This window comes from Python bivittatus, unplaced genomic scaffold (genome assembly GCF_059951505.1).
Source record: "Python bivittatus isolate LINGU-HERP-01145 unplaced genomic scaffold, Pbiv_v1 ctg000080_np1212, whole genome shotgun sequence".
NCBI classification, from domain to species: domain Eukaryota; kingdom Metazoa; phylum Chordata; class Lepidosauria; order Squamata; family Pythonidae; genus Python; species Python bivittatus.
The window spans coordinates 13129786-13152864 of NW_028277035.1; the positions used below are offsets into that span (position 1 = coordinate 13129786).

Below are 23079 nucleotides of genomic sequence, written 5' to 3' on the forward strand. Positions count from 1 at the left end.
CCACTGAACTGCTTTTTCAGGGGGCATGCTACCCCATCCAAACTAGGGTTAAACCTCTATCCCTGAGTCTAGTTTACTAACTACCTCTCTGTTGTATCTGATTTTAATTTCACCTTGTTCAGCTTTTTAGATGAGTATCTAGCCTGTTACTGAATTTCAGCAGATTATTTATTTGGATGGTAAAGAGCAGTAGAGCTGAATATCATCATTATACTGAGGGTACCCACTGCAGAATACCTTCCCCAATAGTTTCATAGAAATATGGGACACTGTAGATCAGTGGCCTTGTGTTGAACAGTAGCCTCCCAGTATTATCCTCTGGACACAGCTCAGCAGAAAAGATTGGAACCACAGTAAAACAATATCCCAAAGAATTACCCAGTAAGTCAGAAGGATACTATGATTGATGGTATTGAAAGCCACTGAGCAAGGGCACCTCCGGTGTCTAGTTTCCAGTGCAGGTCATTATCAAAGTGACCAAAGCAGTCTCAATACCATATCACAACCAAAGGCACAACTGAAATGTCTACAGATAATCAGTGATTAGAGCTTATAATGCATTTGATAAGTATTGTTTATCAATATTTAAATTAGGTTTTTTTCAACAAAGGACAGATTTTCAAGCAATATTGTCAAAACTTTTGGAGTTGCAAACTTTTTTCTCTTTTTTTCTTTTTCTCTTTTTTTATTGCTATGCTTATCAATGTTGAAATAGTATTGATCCTTTAATTCTGTTGCATGTATTTTTCTTTAGTTAATTTGTTTAGCACAGCCTTTTTCAACCTTTTTACCCTCGAGGAACCTCTAAAATAATTTTCAGGTCTCAGGGAACCCCTGCGTAAAAATTATTATATTAACAACCCACAGTACGTTAAACATTAAAAAAAAAAAAAGGTTTATTTGTTTTTTCAATCATGATCTCTCATGGAACCCTTAGCAACCTCTTGCAGAACCCTAGGTTTCCATGGAACCCCAGTTGAGAAAGGTTGGTTTAGCAAAATAATATTTTGAAAGTTAGAGCTTTGAGAGACAAGAAAGTTCTTAGGAACTTTCTGGGTTAATCTTCTGGGTTAACTTTGCATTCCATAGATTAGCTAGAGTCTCAGTAGTATCTCTGACAAAGTGGGAAGCCATCTGAATCCATCTATGTCTGAGTTGGACCATTTCAGCCATTTTCTGTTCTTGCAGGATTTTATACCACTAGCCTAAAACTGATCAGAGAGTGATCTGTCCATGATAGTGGAAACATTAAAAATTCTCCATCTTCTGATTATTAACCCCATGTGAACAAAATAAATCCAGCATCTGCATCTGTAAAGCCACATACTAGCTGGGATAAGCCCATGGTTGTCGTAGTGGGCAGCCTCGGTGTGGACACTGCAAGTCCCCAAGACAAGAAACCTAGGATAAACCAGTGCACCTGAGCTCATCTCAGCTAACTCAGTGAGTCTAAGTAATCTAAGCGAGACTGCTAAGGCAAGGAAGTACAGTGGGGCAAAAAAGTATTTAGTCAGCCACCAATTGTGCAAGTTCTCCCACTTAAAAAGATGAGAGAGGCCTGTAATTTCCATCATAGGTATACCTCAACTATGAGAGACAAAATGAGGAAAAAAATCCAGAAAATCACATTGTCTGATTTTTAAAGAATTTATTTGCAAATCATGGTGGAAAATAAGTATTTGGTCACCTACAAACAAGCAAGATGTCTAGCTCTCACAGACCTGTAACTACTTCTTTAAGAGGCTCCTCTGTCCTCCACTCGTTACCTGTAGTAATGGCACCTGTTTGACCTTGTTATCAGTATAAAAGACACCTGTCCACAACCTCAAACAGTCACACTCCAAACTCCACTATGGCCAAGACCAAAGAGCTGTTGAAGGACACCAGAAACAAAATTGTAGACCTGCACCAGGCTGGGAAGACTGAATCTGCAATAGGGAAGCAGCTTGGTGTGAAGAAATCAACTGTGGGAGCAATAATTAGAAAATGGAAGACATACAAGACCACTGATAATCTCCCTCAATCTGGGGCTCCATGCAAGATCTCACCCCGTGGGGTCAAAATGATCACAAGAACGGTGAGCAAAAATCCCAGAACCACACGGGGGGACCTAGTGAATGACCTGCAGAGAGCTGGGACCAAAGTAACAAAGGCTACCATCAGTAACACACTACGCTGCCAGGGACTCAAATCCTGCAGAGCCAGATGTGTCCCCCTGCTTAAGCCAGTACATGTCCGGGCCCGTCCGAAGTTTGCTAGAGAGCATTTGGATGATCCAGAAGAGGATTGGGAGAATGTCATATGGTCAGATGAAACCAAAGTAGAACGTTTTGGTCTAAACTCAACTCGTCGTGTTTGGAGGAGAGAGAATGCTGAGTTGCATCCAAAGAACACCATACCTACTGTGAACCATGGGGGTGGAAACATCATGCTTTGGGGCTGTTTTTCTGCAAAGGGACCAGGACGACTGATCCGTGTAAAGGAAAGAATGAATGGGGCCATGTATCGTGAGAGTTTGAGTGAACACATCCTTCCATCAGCAAGGGCATTGAAGATGAAACGTGGCTGGTCTTTCAGCATGACAATGATCCCAAACACACTGCCCGGGCAACGAAGGAGTGGCTTCGTAAGAAGCATTTCAAGGTCCTGGAGTGGCCTAGCCAGTCTCCAGATCTCAACCCCATGGAAAACCTTTGGAGGGAGTTGAAAGTCCGTGTTGCCCAGCGACAGCCCCAAAACATCACTGCTCTAGAGGAGATCTGCATGGAGGAATGGGCCAAAATACCAGCAACAGTGTGTGAAAACCTTGTGAAGACTTACAGAAAACGTTTGACCTCTGTCATTGCCAACAAAGGATATATAACAAAGTATTGAGATGAACTTTTGATATTGACCAAATACTTATTTTCCACCATGATTTGCAAATAAATTCTTTAAAAATCAGGCAATGTGATTTTTTGGATTCTTTTCCCCATTTTGTCTCTCATAGTTGAGGTATACCTATGATGAAAATTACAGGCCTCTCTCATCTTTTTAAGTGGAAGAACTTGCACAATTGGTGGCTGACTAAATACTTTTTTGCCCCACTGTAGATGGCAGCTACCCAAATGTAGCAGCATGTACTCAAAATGGCTTACTGTTGGATGGAGCATTTGATTTGCAAGATGAAATTTCTATAGTCCGTGGCCACTCTGTCTCCTCCCTTCAGTCCTAGCCTACAGTGTCATGGAGTAACCCAGGGCTCAAAGCCAAGTCTCCATGACTAGGTAAGCACTTTCACTCAGGATTTAATCCTGAATAATAGTTTTACTAGCAGGTAACATAGCACTGAAGAGCAGGACATTCTGGTTGAAGGGGTTACCATTGCTGTCATCCTGACTTCCTGAAACCTAAAAGGGAGTGCCAGTGACCTGTTTTCCTTTACCTGTCTTAGCCAGGGTGCAGCATTCCACATATCAACACTTGACAGTTATTACTTTACTGTTCCATTCTAGGCTATTTCCCATTCTTCTGATGCATCCTAGTGCAACCAGCAATCCAGTTTTCTCCCCCATTAAAAACTATCCCATCCCAGTATTCCACATGTATGCAAAATAAAAGTACAATGGGGTCTTTTCACTCCAGGGCCACTGTAAGGGGCAATCCCATTTGTAGTTTGCTGGCTAGTACCTCACTTGCCCACAAAACTCCATTGTTTAAGCAGTCAGCATCAGCAGGAAATGTAGGGTCAGAGTCCGGGTCTGTGCAGAAGCTTGCACTCTTGGTTGGCATGATTCTTTTGGCGGATATAATCCATAGGCAGATTAGCAAGCATGTAGCAAGCTAGTAAATTGCCTGAGTTTCAGTCTTAATGCATGGGTGCAGTTCTCTGCTTCAACTCATTCTGTCCTACAGTTGTCATCGGAATGGCTGGATCCAATAGCATCTTTAACATGCAAATCTAATTTTTAGTCAGCATGCGAAACAACTGAATGCCACTTCCATGATCAACTAGATTATCTATTAATAGAATCTCTGTGTTTGCTGGACTGGGGTTCAGTTTATTGGCTTTATCAAGACCATCACTATGCCTGTATTCTTATTCAGAACAAGTGCAGAGGATTACCAATACACTGTTCAATCACTTGTGTACAGAAACACTCTGGGCATATATGTATAGAACAGGCAGTTCAACCCACAAATTAAAATCAAAAGTTCTGTCCTAAATTTGAGGTGGAGCATGAATGGTCAATAAGAGAGATAGATGCTGTTTCCTTTGTCACATTTCCCATCCAATGGAGTACCAGATGCAAATGACTGTACTGTGGTGTAGTGATTAAACTGGCAAACTAATGGAAACAGGATGTGAATACTTCAAAGCGGGCTTTGGTAAATGTCAAATCATTTTTTTACGGTCCCAGACCAATAGGTACCTCTCCAAGGTATTTGAAATATTGTGATATAACCAGAAATTGTTACTGTTATAATGGGGCATGTGATGGCTCTTGAAGGGTAATATAAGTTAAATAAATAAATAAATGCTGGGCTTATGCTATTCTCACCAATTAAATAATGTTTTATGGGAATTATGTGATGCCTCCCTGTAGAGAGCCATACTGCTTTTACTCACAATTGATTCTGATTTTTCCTGTAGGAGGAGAGACAAGAGGGGCCTAGCCTAGCTAGTAAAACAGAAACAGAGGAGGGGGTAGAATGGCAATCCTTTGCTTGCTGCTGCTTATGTTTACATTTAAAACAATATTTAATAGGAGATGCATGAAAGAAACATTTTGTTCTGAACTTGGAACAAAACAGCCCCACTCAGAACGTTCCACCAGAATTTTGAGCAGGTTGAGTTCAAACAAGAATATTCTACCATAAAGAAGAATGGACACTTGAAATGAGTCCTTGCTCCCTGCTTTTTCATACTGGGGCCACAAAAATTGATGAGATGGCGATCCCTGAATACTGTATGCAGAAAATTGGTCAAGCGGTGACACATTTAAAAAAAAAAATTAATATTGCAAATAACATAAGATACAGTTAAACATACTTTTTGTATCCTGCCTATACAAACAACTACAGAACTATGACAAGAAAAAAAGCAATAGCAATGTTTTCACTGCAGCTCAGCCCATACATACTGTAAAAGTGAAGTGAAAAAAATAACTTGCTTTGCTCTTTGACTTGAAGGTTTTTGTAGTAGACAATCTGTTTGCAAAACTCAACAAATCAACATTGTTTTTGCAATCGGCCACTTGCAAAACGTATTATAGATAGCGTTATGCTGTTGGGCTTTCAATATGTATGCACAATACATCTGACAGAATGGCAGATCGTGAAAAGGTAAGAGATGACACTGGCAAGGACAGAAAATTGGGCAACTTTAAGAGGAAAAAAAGAAGCATTATAATAAGACAAAGAAATCTTTTGCTGCTGTGAAAGGAGTAATAAGATAGTTTGAGCTAATCTGGGTAGAATAAAACAATTTAACATTTGGGGACAAGAATCTTGAGCTCAAATACAAAATCCTGAAGAAATTACAGAAGCTCATGGATTACTTTTCAGTACTGCTGCCTCCACTATCAAATGCACCACTAGAGCTGTTAAAGAAACAATCTGAGAAGTCATATGGTAATAATGGCTCCTATTCAGAATTGAAGCCTAGATACTGTGGAATAAGTTACCGCATAGAGAGGTTTCTTCTCCTTCACTGGAGGTTTTCAAACAGAGGCTGGATAGTAATCTCTTGGGGATGGTGTAGTGAATCCTGCAGTGTACAGGGGGTTGGACTTGATGACCTTTTAGGTCCTTTCCAACTCTATGATTCTATAGAAATACTAGTTTGCTTGACTGAGATGAACTTTGAAATGGAGACTAGATAACACAGTTACTTCCTAGCTACAGTTCCTTGGCAAATACTACAAATGGAATTTACTGAAACAAAGATAAATTACAAGATCTGAATGAAATACTTAGATAACTTGAGATTTCTATCAAACAGCACATCTAAAGACAACTGTGGACAACTGTATAAGTACTGAAGTAAAATTAAGGGGATTTCTGTGATGCCCAATAGGAATTAGGAATTTAACTTGTAATATAAAAGGAAATAAGTAGCATTATAGGAATCAGATGATAATGTTCTTGTGTTCTGTATAACACTGGAAATCATTCAGTCAAGATAGATGGGACAGAATTGATTGTGGGAATTGTACTATTTCAGGGTAATCTGTCTGGCCTTCACTCTGTTCAGGAAACTAGGAACGGTCACTAGGAAATAAATTCTTCCTCCTGTCACTGTAAAATGTATAGTGTCCAACCATTTAACAACTCTTCCACTTGGGGATAAAATATTCCTCTTATAAACAAACATTAGGAACACAGCGTTAGTGCAGAAATGATCTATCTGTTGGAAATTCTCTTTAATGGGGCATAAACACAGCTCTTATTTGTTCTGAACAAATGTTTTCTTCAAAAAGTTAAGGAAACAATCGGGGGTGTGCTATTTTTAAATTAGAATCTGACTAATAGGAAGGAAATGTCTGAGACTGTAGAAACTGTATCATGTTAAGAGAAAGTAATTATGAACTGTTAGCATCATGAACCATGATGCCAAAGTAGGAAAAATGGGCAGCCAAATAATAGTGAATGCTATTTGTTAAAATTTTGTAAAAGCTAGAGAATCAAATTTCAGTGGCTGGAAAAAATGTTGAGAGAAGAAAAAATGACAAAAATCAAAACTGACATTTTTTCTCAAAACAATCAGGATAGAAAATAGGATCTTTAAGCAAAGTTAAAAGAAAATCAAACTAATTTGATTTTGGTTACCAAACAGGAATGCAAACAGGGGCATTCTATGTTGTTTCTGAAAAATAAGCTTAATGACTGTCAGACCCTTGGAAAAAAGAATTTCCATAATGAAAACACACAGCTGCCCAGAACATCTGTATTCTGCTGGCACAAGGAAATGCTACTTGGCCAGCAGGAAACCTGTGTAATGCCAATCCAAGACATTTTGGTGCCTGAAGTAGAGTCCAAATGTGCCTCCCTCCCCCCAGTAATTATGAGCCAATTTTTAAAAGGTTGTGACTACATTCAAATAATAACCTTTGCTTTGATCTTTCACTTCAGCATCATCTCTGAAATGGTGGCCAACAGATGGCTTCACCCTGATATGTCATAGGGCTGGGCCTAACAATTTTACAGGTAGTTCTTGGTTAATAACGGCAATTGGGACTGGAATTGCAGTTGCTAAGCGACACAGTCATAAAGTGTGACAGCAATTGTATATTCCCAGTTGCTGTCGTTAAGTGAATCACCATAGGTTGTTAAGTGAAGACATCATGTGGTCACTATTTGCGGCCTCCTGCCAGCTACCCCTTGACTTTGTTGGAAGCCGGCAAAGAAGGTCACAAATGGCGACTGCAGAACATTGCAAGGTCATAATCATGAGCCAGGCACCAAGGGTCCAGATCATGTGACTGCAGGGATGTTACAACAGCCGGAACTCCAAGGACTGGTTGTGAGAACCACTTGTTCAGCACCGTTGCAAGTTTGAACAATTGCTGAACAGGGTAGGTGGAAGGCCCTCCTGAAGATATTGACATCCAACAAGAAGTAGTGGCTGGTGCTGGGCCTGGGTGTTGATACTGGTATCAGAAGACTACAAAGGTGCTTACTGTCTGTGAAGAAGGGATAGTGAACTGAGATGGTGAAAATTGCCCTTGCTCAGCTTTGGTTGCTAAAGTAACCAAGGGAAGAATTAACACTATCAAAAAACTGATAGTTGTATCAACTAGTATGTATTTCCCTTCCCCCCTTTTTAGAACTCACTAACCAACATTTCATCAATTTTATCTTGCTTCAGATTCACTTGGTTTACTTGCCAATTGCTACTTAAATATTTTTATACTATGCTTTGGACATTTGCAAATTGCTATTGGGATCATTTTAATTATTTTAACAGTTCCTCTTTTTCTTCAAAAACTATATTCTAAATAATAAAGATATTCTAAATGTCTTATAAATGAGATATTCTAAACATCTTAGCTTGCCTTGCTATGTAATTTGTTGTATATATGGGAACCATTCTTGCTTGAATTTGGAAAGACTTCTGTGAATATATACAGTCAATTTTTCCATTTCTGCCTATTCTCCAACTTTAGCCTCCCAATCTTGTATTGTGGGCAAGGTTTCTCTTCCAATACTGTGCCAAATTGATTCTTGCCATACATCTTAACAAATGGTGATATTTTTCATTTATATTCTCTGGGATCATACCTAATAAAAATATTTGTGGTTTTAATTCTAATTTTATTTTCAGAATTTTCTGGAAGCTTTGGTGTATTTCTTTCTAGTTCTTTTGAGTCTTTTTGCATAACTATTGCATATGGTAAAATGCTCCTTCTTTGTTGTGGCATTGCCAACATTTATTGTTGTATGATTTGTCTATCTTAACAATAATTGATGGAATTCTATACAAGCCTCATGTACTTGCTTATATGCCTTCTGAGCTTGGTCCCTGATAGTGCCATCCGTTCCTCCTATGTGTTACTGATATACAAATATTGGTTGCCATTCTAGCAGAGACCTGTCAGCTAATATTCTAAGAATAAACACTCTTTATCTGCTTCCAAGAAGAGGTACATTTTCACTGTACTTCTACCACATGAGTCTTGATATGGTCTGAGTATTGTTTTACCAACTTGGACTGTGAGTGCTGTGATGTTGCAAGCACTGGAGCTTGTAATAAATTGGCAATTGCTTCTGTCTGTCAAGGTATATCTGTCATGCCTTGTTATCTTGCTGGCCTTTACTGCAGGAGGTTTAAACAAGTTGCTCTATCTATTCCGTGGCATTTTCTTATGGATTAGGAATTGATCCTATAGACATTATCTTAAGTCTATGCTAGCCTTTTTCTTTTCCTAGAATGAGGTATAAAGTTAGCTGTCTTTGGTAGTATTGCATCTATTGAGGATTCTTCTATTTTTATTTTTAATTTTCAGGGGCTTCCTCTTATCTGAGCAATTGCCAGTTATAATTCACTTGATATATTAAAACAAAAAACCTCAGTGACAGTAAAAAAAAGGGGATAAGATGATGCCAGAACAATTTCCTATGGAAAAAAAGCTATAAAGAGTTTTTACAGGCCAGGTTTCTTGCTATTTTCATTTATAAGAGAAAAAAACAGGATCAGCACCAGTGTGAGGCTTGTCTTTCACTTTGTGCTTTTGTTATTGTTGTTCTGTTTCTGGGGAATACAAAGGGAGATGTATTACATTACTTGAAAACAAGCAAATGCAGATTGCCTAACAATGCCAGCTACTCTTGGCTTGGTGAACTTGGAGGGAGTGTGGGAGGATCTATGAGAACTTTTGTGATAGGCCTGTGAATGAGCTGCCTGTGACTGGCAAGAATATCCTCCCCCTTTGAATTGTCATCATGCGATTCCCTGTCCCACAATCCTGCAGATATGCTAACAGCAGTCATCCTTCTTTTGTAACTAACTGTCCCGCTTGCAGAAGAGTTGTTTTTTGGACTTGTCTGGAAGTGTGGCATTGGGGAGAGATGGTTGCACAGCATCCATAGTAGATCTGTCTAAAATTTAAATTGAGACCATGTTGCCTGGTTATAGCTTAGCTTTCCAAACTGAAGCCATAGAAATATGGAACATGGTACTTCTTCAAGGAGGACTCTACTGTGTATAAGGGACCAGCTGGCCTTTCCAAAGAGGTTTTACAACCATGATGGTGGATTCCTCCCTTTTCTTATAAGGAGGTCCATATTGATGCAATCAGAGGGAAAAAAAGGAAGACAAAACAGGTCTGCTTTGGATGCTGCGCTTAGCTCTGAGCTGACAAGGTGCTCTATTTGGCTTCCAGAACAACTAAGCTGCAGGGAAGGGCCCTGTTTGCTTTTGCCATCAAGAGCAAAGTCCTTCATGAGCCATCAGGTCATCCCTTCCCCAATACCCACTGTGACCTGCTAACTGTATGCTGGTGGCTTTGGAAACAACAGGGTCACCTGGTGGAATCCTGGGATTGAGGCCTATCGAATGGATGGTAAGGAATAATGCGTTCCCAGATGGGATGAAAGTGCATTGGCTTCTGTTTCTCCCTGCTCCACCCCGTCCCCCCCAGCCAGTTCCGCTTCTTGCAAAATGTGCTGAAAAGAGAGGATCACGAAAACAGCTTGTGCAGTTATAATCCTATTTATGATGCTGAACCTAGAACAGGAAATTCTTGGAATAAAGAGTTCTATACTCCCTGCCTGCAGCAGGTGTGTTGTCATACCTAGGTGAGTTATTTAATTCTTCAACTTTGTAGTACTTATCCTTGAATGTATCCCCTTTATTTCCTAAAGAAGACAGTGCGAATAATAATAATAATAATAATAATAATAATAAACATCTGGCTGACTGACCAACTATTATAATAATAATAATATGCTTTGAGTTTTTGCATTTGCTTTCTATTAAACAGTAGTGTAGTTCATGTTTTACTAGCATACTGCTGTTTGCTCTTTAAATTCTGGTATAAGGGAGATTCTGCCAGGTTATGCCAAACAAATTACAGACCATCAAACTGAGCCTATAAATTATCCCTTTATAACAGGGCAATTCTAAGAATCTACATGCCACAATTGTATATTTCACTGGCAAGGTATCTAAAATGACATTTTTTTTTGTAGTCTTCATACAATTCACTGAACAATTGCAAATATTTATATTATTTTTTAAAAAAGAATTTGAATAGATATTTTATTGTGATGTAGATTCTGCTATTTTTTTTTAAGTTCCTAATATTTGTCAGTTATTTCAAGTGCAATAGGAGTACCCCCCACTCCCCAAAGCTAACGGTAGTGGGCAAAGCACTACTTATCTGGGACAGTAATGGGATGAGAAGGGTTAAAAACTTCCTGTCTCTGCCTACTATTAATATTGACTAGCTTCTTAATTTGCATTTAGCATTGCATCTATTTTGGCCTTCAGTGGTGAATATCTATGTCCTGGTTTTTAGGGAAGCTTTTTCATGTTGCTAATAATATCTGCTTATCTATCTGGAAGTTGCATCTTCTGGCTTAGGAACATAATAACAGTTCTGTGAAGTAATCTATGTATATCCAGCAGCGAGGAAACCGCTAGGTACAATCTTCTAGCCTCTTGGGCCTGTGTTCAAAAATCTAAGGGCTGAGGTCAGATTCATGTTAAACAATGCAGTGCATGCCAGTTTCCTTAATATAGACTTCCTGTACCAGTCTCTCATAAAAAATAAAGACAGTATGTGACAAAGGTGAGAGCACTGGATAAGGACTGGGATAACCATAGTGAAATATCCTCTCACCCATGAAATTAGTTGCATATTTAGCCAAAACTGCCTATGTAGTTTTTCTGTATAAGGAAACTGAATCATGTATGGTACCTTCAGCTCCTTGATAGGAATGGTGAGGTATCAATGATGTTGAAAAATTTAACTACTGTACTTTTAAAGTACTTTTTTAAAAAATCCACAACTTCCAAAATGAAGTCTGTAAATAGAAATGTTTTTAAACATGATTTGATAGGAACTGCAAACACTGGTTTTCAAATCAGGGAATATTGTTTTTGTGATGGTGATTCTGTTACAGAATTCTAGATTTCTTGCAATTTGGTTAGAAATTAAATTGCTCAGTCTATTTTCTGGTAAGTTGTTGCCAGATTATCTATAATAGAGATATAATAATCTCTCTGTTAATGCTATTGTAGTACAGTCATATCAAAGATAGGAAAATGCAGAGAAGTATCCTGAGAATATCTACAAATGCTAAGGCTAACTTTTGCTTGCTTTGAGACAAAGCTCTTTAGCTGTTTAAACACCCCTCTGAGATCAAACAATAGTTATGCACCAAAGCCATTATTTGTCCCTCAAGAGACTTGTTAGCCAAAATGATGACTTTCTATAGGTGTTGTTTTGGAAACCTTGTTGGAGGGAGTGTTTCTCAGTGCTGAAGAATATCTTCATTTAACCCTCCAGGTGCCAACAGAATAGAAGTTATGTAAAATCTTATTTCTATTCCAGAGTAATGATAAATCAAGAGTAATGCCACTTAATGCTGAATTACTGGAAATGACTTCAATATTTTTGCAAAGCAGTTTTTTTCTTGGGGATTGTACGTTACACCTTTGCCAGGTCATGAACATGGACTAGCCTGTGGCATATTTCGGTGACAAAAAATCCAACTGTTTGCAAGTACTGTAGCAACCAATATATGAGGGCTAGGATTCAGGAGGGTATTTATTTATTATTTTTCCTCTTGGATCTTTATACAAATAGTTTCTAGACTGGACTGAAAGGAAATGTATGGTCACAAGAAAAACTTGAAGAAGGAAGAGGGCCAGAAAGTTGGAAGTAGTCACACAGTAAGAGCTTCCTTGGGAGTGAATCCTACTTTTGTAATAGAATGAGCAAAGTGTTTAATATACATCAGCACTAAACAAAGAACATTCCCATCTCAAAAATAGGCATCAGACCAGTATTGTATAAATAAAAACTAAAACATTCTTTTTTCAAATTCATTGCATTGTACTATTGCACCTGTTCTGGGTGGGGATTTATTCCAATTAATTGGTGCTCTAATTTAATTTTGTGATGACTAGGAGTTTGAACTAGAGCATGAATTTAAATATCATAACAGACGGCAGATGTGTTTGTGTGGAACAAGAGGAACTACCTTTCTTTGATATATATGTCAACTTCTCTATGACAAAATTATTTTTCTAAAGAATACTAAGATTTTTATTAATAGTGCGGGGTTCATTTTGTTTGCTTGGTTTTTTTTAAGCCAAGTACAGTATGCTGTCTAGAACATTATGGCTTTTAAGCTGTACAGCAGCTTAAGTGCAAGAACATAAATGGAAACCAGAGGTCAGATCGCTCCTCCCCCTTCAAAGATCTTCCAAACTGAGGTGCAGGAAAATGTAACATGTCTGTAAATTATGCTTTTGATTGAACAGATTCATGAAAATCATATTCAGATTACATGTGAATTATTGGTGACTTATCAGTTTCATCTTGGAGCTTTCTTAGAGTGCCCCTGCATGCTGAACAAGATACTCTCTTGTGATGAAAAGCTGCTGCTTTGTTTTTCCGCTGAAGGAAAGGGAAAAAGGGATAAAGTGATATATCTAATTAGCACAGTTTCTGTGCACTGAGAGATTACCCGTACCCATGGGGAGTAACTTGAACTCAGAAGATTGCATGGTCATCAATGCAGTAAAGGTGATAATTTGCCTCGTTGCTTGATATTTTTATTTAGATTACATTGTTGATTAGAATATGGACTGGTCATTGTGTTTCGATACAGGAAGTAGATACCAGTGGCTTTAAAGGATTATTATTACTATCCTTGGGGGCTTATTTGGGGTAAGTCATTGTATTAGGCTCTTGTGAGATTGAACAGGGTCAGTTTGTTCCATAAAGTGGGTTTGTTGAGTTTGGCCAAACCAACAGGAGTAGGTTTCCTTAATTTATGAAGCTTTCAACTTCAGTGGAGCAATGGAACATTGTTTTTATGGAAAGTGCTTTTATGGTTGGTTGAAATGAGATACATGTTATGTGTTTCTGCTCTTTTTCCTTGTTGAAACTGTTCAGCAAACATCTGTGCACTGGTGCTCCTTTGTAATGCCTGCAATTCTGTCAATGGTTGAAAATGTGTGTATAGCCGAAAGGGGAGCATGTGTAAGAACTAAAATGGCTGGCAAATCCTATTCAGGGCCCTCCCGTCACTGGATAGTGATAGCAACAGTTAGCTGACACAACGTAAGAGCCCTCTGGTGGTCAAATAAATTCTATTTCCATGTGAATATTATCTCAGTTTCTGGTAGGAGCCTGAAAGCATTATTCTGCCTGTAAGAGCACTAGTGCATTTGCAACTCATTTGCATACTAGAATCTATAGTTAAAAATATACTGTATTAATATTATTCTACTAATAATTAGTTTTTAAAACTAATTATAAAGTATACCTAGTTTTAATTTTATTTATTTACTGAGCATATGAAAACTATCCAGATACACTTTATTGTTTTCTACTTACCTAGGAGCCTATATATTTCAACAAGGATGGAGACTTATCTGACCAACAACTAGATTTTGCACATTCAAAAATAGGGATAAGCTATTACTGACCTCCTCATTCCAAAATCCTTATCATTGTTGTTTTCTATAGGCAGTTCTTAGTTCTCTCTTGGGGAAGAAAAAAAAGGGAGTCAAAGTTACCTAGAATTGGTAGACTGTGTGAGACTAACACACACTCACACACATATAAAGTAATGGGCTATTAGGTTAAACGATCCCTGTAGGAATCCAACACCTTGCATTCCAAATTGAAACAACCCCAGTCATCCTGCCTTGGCAAAGTGGGAGATTATTTTAGGTAGGTTAGAAAGCAAGATATGTGAGTCCCAGTCCTCCTGATGAAGACTGGCCACCGCAGTGTTATCTGTCACAGCTAGTAATGCACTGCAAAATTGGTTTTACAAGGACTTATGCGATTCTTATATGATGTCATCACTGGCCTTCCTGCAGATGGAGCCCTCTAGATTTATGGGGATTATGACATGCTAACTAAGAATTCTAGAAGTTTTAGTCATGTCACAACTTGGAAGGCATGATGGTCTTTCTATTGAAGCAGTCTCTTTGAGCAGATGAGTTACATGTTTGTCAGTGGCAACTGTGTTCTCTAGGATGTCTAAGAGAGTGTGTGTGTGTGTGTGTGTGTGTGTATAAGTAAGTCCAGTACGGTCAAGATTGGGTCTGGTTGCTACAACCACAGAATTTATCACAGTTATGCCACTAATAGAAAGAAAGGATATGGCTGCCTACGGGGAAGACTGTAACTCAGTGGTACAGTAGATCCCACTCTTTGCAAGCAGAATGTCTCTTTCAACCTATGACATCTCCAGATAGACAGAGAAAGACTATCATAAAAAATTGCAGAGTTTTGCACTAGATAGCTATAGTATGTGTTAGGTGGACCACGGCTTTGATTTTCGTGATACAAAGCAGTAGTCTGTGTTCCAAGGTACTAACACAGAAGGTAATAATCACATAGCAAACAAACTATTTAAAACAGATGTACTAAACATTGAAAAACCTAGGGACATTAATTAGAGAAATAAAGGGGGTCAGGGTTGAGGTTGTTAGGTTAAGGAAAAAAACTAGTTGAGTATTACTGCACTGTAGCATGGACTATAGAGTTTCTAAAACATCTAGGGAAGAAGTCACAAAATAATGTGTTTCTTCAAAGCACTCTTCAAGTGAGAGAATTCAAAAATGCCGCATAGTAGTAGATGAGATTCAAAGTAAGCAAGTGCATAGTGTTCCCTGGTAGGACAAAAAACTAACTCTATGTGTACACTTCTGGGATCTAAATTACAGAGAGGTAGGACTTGGGGTTATAATAGAAAGCACACTGATGTCACCTCGTTGTGTTGCTGAAGTAGAAAAGGGCAAACCAGATACTGGGAATGATTATGAAAGGGACTGAAAATGAAACTAACAATGCATATGAAGTCTGCTTACTCTCAGAATACCATGTAATTTCAAGCCTAATTTCAAAATATATATTGTAGAAGAATATACAGGGGGAAAAAAAATACAGAAATGCATACTGGATACTGGAAAATATAGAAAATACAGCATGCATTTTGGTAGGAGCTTTCTTTAAAGAAAGCCTTAAAGATCATTTAGCAGTGCTGTGAAGAGAGAGAGTAAGTATTCCTCTTTCACAACATTATCACTTGAGGCCAAACAATAATATGACAGCCAATAAATTCAGGGCAAATTTTAGGTAATTACTATTGTATGCGATGGATAGTGAACTCAAAGGATTCAGCGCTGCAGGAAATTTGGATGGCCATTTCCCAAAGGCTTTAAAATAATATCAAAGCCATCTATTGCAGGTAAACTATCAATAGCTGTAAGTCATAATATGCAAACGGATTATCTCTCTGCTTACCAGAGGCTGTGGACAAACAGTATGGAATGGCTACTGAATCCATGTTCTTTTGCTAGCCATTGTTGGAGACAGAATATTGGGCTAGATCAGAGTGTACAGCCTGAGGTCCTATGGCTACCTGTGGCCTGCAGAGACCTCCAAAAGACGTTAGCACATTATCATCTGTTTTATGAATGAAGTCTAAATTATTAAATATGTGATAAGAGAAAAATAACATGACGTATTTAAAATGAAATGTGAGTCAAAATAAAATACAGTTTTCTGACTTTGCCCATTATTTTCTGGAGTGCAGTTCCCAGCACTATACTCAAAGATCAGCTGTGGTTTCAGTCTGAGCAAATATATACAGTCTTGTATGTGATGCTGCAGAGGCAATCCTTACATATTTATGTTTGAATAAGAACACATGGTAGTCACATAGAATTATACTGTACATTACACTTTTAATTGCAATGCATATTTTATCTGGGAGAAGAATCTCATTTTCCCAGGTACAGTATGATAGAGTATAAATATGTGTTTGCTTATGAATATGTTTATCCTGCCAAGAGACAAGGCAGCATATGTGAGATGAACAGATTTTGTCATCCTAAGATCAGAAGTTAGGATAAGGCTGTAGCTTTAACAAGTCTCCTCTCCTTTAGCTTGAGCTTATGGTTGAGCATGGGTGTAAATATTCTTGGTCCAAGTTCAACTGTGTCTTCTATACCACACTGACTATCATAACATAGATGAAAGCTAGGGAAACATGCTATCTCCACAAAAGTTAAAAAAAACATAACAAAGTATATTTTTATTGCATAAAATATGGGTTGTGCAGGAAGCCCTCTTCATGTTATTAAATAGACTCTTGGCCTGTAGGAAATAAATCTTGGCATGGTTTATACAACATGCTTACCCAGGTTAGTTGAAGATTCAATAGTTGCATTCACAATGTATGAAACTTGCTTACTATTAACCTTGTGTTGGGGGGGGGGATGGGGAGTGGACTTGGTAAGTTCTGCAAACGCAGCCCCTTTGGATAGTCTGTCATTCAATGTAATGGGCAAACCCAGAAAATTGATTTTTCAGTAACCAGTTTAAGAGTGTTATGTGATCACAGTCAGTGTCTTAAGGTAAGATTGTGTTCCAAAATACAAGAAAAAGATAGATTACAAATGAACAGCAGGTTGCCAGTCACTCACATCAAGTTCCCGGGACAATTTTATTCTGTCCTGGTTGCCCATCTGAATCTTAAAGAAGTTTTGCCTACAGACTCATTTATAAGGGAGGAAAAGGGAGTATCTGACTTTTAAGCATTACATCTTTTTATTATTATTATGAAGGCATATATTTGTATACAATGATGTTTATGAACTTTCAATTTTCCCTAGCCTAGAAGCTCTTACCACCAAATATCATCAACTTCATCATGTGAGGAGCTTGTCTTCCATCCAAACTTTCCCACTCAGTCCAGCTGCTCTGCTTAAAGAACACAGTTGCTGCTAAGGATACCCATTAATAATTTATATACTGCTGAATCTTACGACTCACAGTGGTTCAATCCTTCCCCTGCCAAGATCACAAGAGTATGTATGTGAGAGTTCAGTTGGAGGTTGTTTCATGTTGTGCCACCACAACATGACTGCCTGCTTGAGGTGGGTGTCAAATTAGACCCAGGGTTGAGTCTGGCCTTAAGGCCTGTGATATTCTGTCATAAACTGAGGTCCCCCTGGCTTATAAAAGAAGGGAATGATTCGAGGTGGAGGGGGGAACTGCTAATCTGGATGGGTCATAGGGAGCCTAAGCATAATGCTGAGAGAGCACGCAGAAGACAAAACAAATTGCCTGATTTTTCTCTGTGCCACAAGAAATCGCTGTGAGGAGTGGGAAAGAGGCTGGGGTCTGTGCAAGAAAGTGTAGGCTAGTGATTCTCTGTAAGGGAAAAGGATGAAGAAAGAAAGTAGGTCAGACAGGCCGAACTGCAGCTCCATGTCTGCTTGTGTGGCTGTATGAGAAAAATCTAAGTTCTCTGCTGTATTGTGAAGGAATTGAGAGGACTGGTGTGGAAACATCACAGATCGTGCTCGGCAGCTTTCTGTTTAAGGCAGCAGGTGGCTTAGTGGCATTCTTGCAAAACTATGTATTGTAGAAGATCCTCCATTTTTTGCCTTCTGGGTTTCGTGCTGGAGGAAAGTGCAGCCCTGTGATATAGGAAAAAATGAAAAGGCCTTTTTTAGCAATAACAATGACAGCACAATCCTCTTTCAGCTAACTGAAGAGAAAATGTATGTCTGTGAAAAAGAGCTGAGAGTCAGGGTTCTGAGAATCTACTTCCAGGTCACGTTTCTGCAGCCAGTAGAGAACTGAGAAGTACTTTTTTGGAGGCAATACTGCACCTGTCCATTTAAGTAAATGTGTAATATGTTTGGCCCTAATATAGGGCTCCTGAGGACATGACCTCTAAGTTAACATATAATAGTATTTTAGAAAGGATACGGTTAGGGTTTGGAGACTTTCCTAACATAGCAATGTGAGTATAAATAGACACACACCTCACTATTCAAGCAATACTACTTAGTTTTGTCTTGTAAAATTTGTCTTCCATTTCCTAATTGTAGCATTGGCAAGATGCCACTGCTCAGATGGAGACTTTGGCAAGAGGAGTTAGTTGCCTGATCACTTAAGCTGTACAGAATCAGCCTAGAGCTACACCCTTTGCTTTCTAAAGCCTATTCTTCTTATGTTGGCAGATCTCCATAAACTCTGAACTATTTCATGGCAAAACCCAAAATTTTATAACCAAGAACAATGTAAATCTTACATAATGGACAGAATGAGGATATGATTATTTGTCTTATAATCAGCCCAAATTGTTTAAGTAGTAGTTTTAAGTAATTTAAGTAATTAAGTCATGGACTCTACTTCTGTTCCAGATCTGTACATGAAGGTAACAGCATTAATTATCTTCATTTTACTGTTGGGTAATTACAGCAGAAAAAAGGGGCTCTGATTTTTGGATTCCTAGTATTAAGAAGGAAGAAAGATCTCTCCTCTCCACCATCCCCTCAAATACTTTTTGGAAGACCAGTCTAGCTCTGGAATTTCTGCTAGACACTGTCTTAAGAACATAAGCACAAAAGCAGTGTCCTGCTGGATTGGACCCCTGGCCCATCTAGTCCAGCTGTCTGTTCTCACAGTAGCCAACCAACTGCACAAGGAAGCCCACTAGTCTCCTAGCAGATGGCCTTCAGAAGCAGTCAGACCGCTATTAAGGCTAATAGCCATTGATCCCCATGACCTCCATGTATTGGTCCAAACCATTTTTGCAGCCAGTCAAGCTGGTAGCCAATATCACATCTTGTGGTAACAAACTCCAAAGTGTAGAATAAAAAAATTCTTTTGTCCTGATTCTTCCAGGATTCAGTTTCATTGGTCTTCATCTTTCTTTATGAGTGTGCTTTCTCAAAATTAATTTAAGGCAGTCAGTCCTAACTGGGTGGTCTTAAAATCTGATAGAAAGGCTTTTTCATCTGAAGCAGTGCTGGGATATTAAATACATACAGATCTCTGGAGGGATCTCATTCCAGAGGACAGGCGATGCAACACAGAAGGCATGCTTCCTAGGTCCTCATACATAGCAGTGTTTAACTGAAGCAACCCAGAGCATACCAGCTGGGCGGAAACCACAGAAGATAGGCAGTCCCTTAAATAGTTGGCCCTATGGTATGTAGGGCTTTTTAGATAATAACCAGCATCTTGAATCATACCTGGAAGTATACTGGCAACCAGTGCAGCTCACAAAGCAGAGCTATTATGTGGTCATACCAAGACATGCCCATCACTGCCTGCTCCTTTGCATTCTGGATTAGTTGAAGCTTCCAAATTCAAGGAGAGCCCCATGAAAAACATGTTGCGATATCCAAGCCACGAGGTTACTAGGGCATCCTTCTGTCTGAAGGACCTCCCGATCTAGGAAGGGTTGCTTCTGGCACACCAGATGGAGCTGTGCAAAGGCCTTCTTGGCTACAACTGCCACTTGCTCTTTGAGCAGGAGCTGTGAGTCCAGGATGACCCCCCCAAATTGTGCACTACTCTTGAATGGAGAAGTGCTACTACTTGGGGGGAGTATACACTACTTGGTACCAGAGAACATATGGAAGGCATATTCCCTTCTTCTTATGTGCTGTGCTTAGCTCTGAGATCTTGCATATAATCCAGTGAGTTGGATGTGGTATCAGTTACCACTGAGAGAGACAGAGTACACACACACACACACACACACACACACACACACAATATGATATGATATCTGATTGTTGCTTTTGACATATAAACATTGCTGCAGTTGCATGGAGCTGTTTTCCATGAATTTGTGGTGACTGCAGAATGCTAAAAAGCAGCCTCTTAGTTGCAGATGCTTCCACTTTTCTCAACAGTTGGGGATTATAAGATTGAATGAGTTCCAGAAGAATCTGTGCGTGCCCAGATTTTTCTCAGAATTTCATTCTTGGAAGTTGCCCCACAACTGCAAGCTCCAAAACTAAGTTTTAGGATCTGTGATGAAAATCTCCTTAACAGATGAACACATGCATGCAACTTCCAATCGTAAAAACAGTTGTACCCAATCCTGTGTTTTGAACTTGGGTACTGCCATCTGAGAAGAAAAATTTGAAGAAAGCCTTTTTAGTCTTAATAGATAATGTGTTCACCTCTGCATCTTAGTCCTAATTAGTGCTTTAATTCTGTTTATCTACCTGTTCTCCGGAATCTGGATGAGTGCTCAAAGTGTCTCTGCTTCACTTGGCCAGATAGTAGCAGTTGCCTGCTCTCAGTTAAATGGCTGAGATCCCTGAAGCTGTAGGGGTCATGTGGGGAACATGGGCATGTAAGAAGAGATAAGACTGGTCTTTGTTCTCTCAGCATTTTGAAAATCAAGTAAGACAATCCTAATTTGTCTTTTAAATTTGTTTGTAGTTTTAAATGGTGTTTTAATGTACTTTCATTTATTTATCATCTTGGTGGCATCTCTGAGGAAGTAACTAATAGATAAATGTTGACACCTCTCCAATATTAGGACATTAGATTGGGGCTGCAAAAATCAGCCCCAAACAGTTAATGTTTTCTGTAGCTCTTTCCTGCCATCTAGTGGCCATCCAAATTTATGCAACATAGATATAATCGTTCAACCCAGTATTATGTTGAGAGACCTACAAATGAGTAACTAACCTGGAACAGAGCTAACTAGCTTTTTGAATTCTTTGAATTGGGGCTTTTAGAGTAGTATGGAGTTAGTAGGTAAGTCTTTATTATGTTCAGCCACTGGCCAGTAGCTGATCATTTCTGATCCAGAGTATGATGGCTGAATCCTAGAGAGATGTGTGTGCTATTTTATACAATCGAGGAAACAGTGACTCCTTAGAAGCCAGGCTTGTTAAAAGAGGCTCCTTCTGGTCTCTAATGGGTTAATCCAATATTCCTCAATATGCCACTCAAAGGGGTGAGAGATGGCAGTGTTAAAAAGGGACTCTTGCTTCCCATTGAAGCATCCTTGGTTCCAAAGACATATTCAACAGTTGAGGTCTTCAAGCATTTTTCTTCCTTTTCAACATTGTTTCTTCCCCTCTGCTTGCTTACAGTGAAGGAGTTTCTTGCCAAAGCCAAAGAAGAATTCCTTAAGAAATGGGAGAATCCATCACAGGTATGGTGGTATCCTTGCCTTCTTAATAGTCGACTCTTCTTTTTTTCTTTAGGAATAATGAAATGAAAATTGTTCTTCAGCCCAATTTTAAAATGACAATGGGTGTGTAAAAGCAAGCAAAAATTGTGTAAATTTCCATGTAGCTGAAACTGCATTTATATGAGATTGTCAAGAATTTTAATGCTATATTATAAAATGCTGCACGCCTAGAAACCAGTGCCATGATTTAGATGTACAGTTTGATGAAAAGGTATTCATCTCCTTTCAGATTTTCTGAATCTTTCCTGCTAAACATTATGAAAACTTCATATGGGTCCAACTGATATACAAAGGGAACAAAACCCACCAAAGTTTGGTAATTGTTTCATTTATTTCATAACAAAATCATCCAACATGTAATATGCCAGTATGAAAAAGTAATCATCCCCACCCCCATCCCCAGTTCGGTCAGTTCAGTTGAAAGGATACCAGCATGCTTCTGGGTGCAATTCAAGGCACTGGTGGTTACCTTTAAAGCCCTTTCATGGCTTGGGGCCAGGCTACTTACAGGACCATCTCTCCGCAGTGGTGTCTACCCATCCTGTTAAATCCAGCAGGAGAGGCATGCTCTGGGTCCCGTCCATGAGAGAATGTCATCTGTCGGGATCCAAGAGGAGAGCCTTTTCTGCTGTGGCACTTGCCCCCTGGAACATCATCCACCCAGAAATCAGATTTGCCCCAACCCTGCTGGCCTTTCACAAGGCACAAAAACTTGGCTTTGCCATCAAGCCTGGGGCACTGATAATATGGGTGAGCCTGTTTTGTGGTTAGCTGAGTGTTTATGAGGGTTCTTGGCTGCTGATTTATGTTATTTCTGTTGTTTCTAATTCTGGTTGTTTTTATTGTTTTTATTCTGTTTTAATTGTTTGCTGCCTATAGTCATGTATATGAGATAGGTGGCCATGTAAATGTATTTATTAAATAAATAAATAAAGGAGTGAGTACTTCATTAAATAATCAGGACTATTTTGGGGCAGCCCTGTCCAATATAAATCTAACAAACTTTGACTCCCATTACCCTATGAAGTTCTCACTACACAGATTCTAGAGGTACATCATACTCTGCTCACATTTCCAAAGGTCTCTATAAAATGTATTTATTTATTTACCAACTAATCAATTTGGAAAAAGTAACAAAACCATTTTCAAACTCTGAAGTTTCACCAATTCACAGGGAGAGACACAGCCCTGAAATGGAGATTTGGGATAATAATGAATCTTACTAAGAGTGCCTGTCCTGTTAAAACCTCTCCATGAGTGCAACATACGTAAAGCCAATTACGAAGTGACAAAGACCCCTAGAAGAACATCAAGGGATCCAGAGGCTTCTCTCACCTTGGCTAAAATGAGTGTTCATGGTTCCACCATCAGAAAAGTATTAAG

General features: G+C 38.9%; 1 protein-coding gene across 4 annotated transcripts in view; it reads left to right on the forward strand.

The window, feature by feature from the left end:
- The window catches only part of PRKACA (protein kinase cAMP-activated catalytic subunit alpha), a 71212-nt gene that overhangs the window by 29691 nt on the left and 18442 nt on the right, over positions 1–23079 (forward strand). For 3 of the 4 annotated variants that reach the window (XM_088133560.1, XM_088133561.1, XM_088133559.1), the window contains exon 2: positions 21596–21657. In XM_088133560.1, the coding sequence (XP_087989686.1) occupies positions 21596–21657 (62 nt within the window). Of the gene's footprint in view, positions 1–21595; positions 21658–21925; positions 22013–23079 lie in introns of all 4 variants that reach the window. The other variant, XM_088133563.1, reaches the window with a different exon arrangement.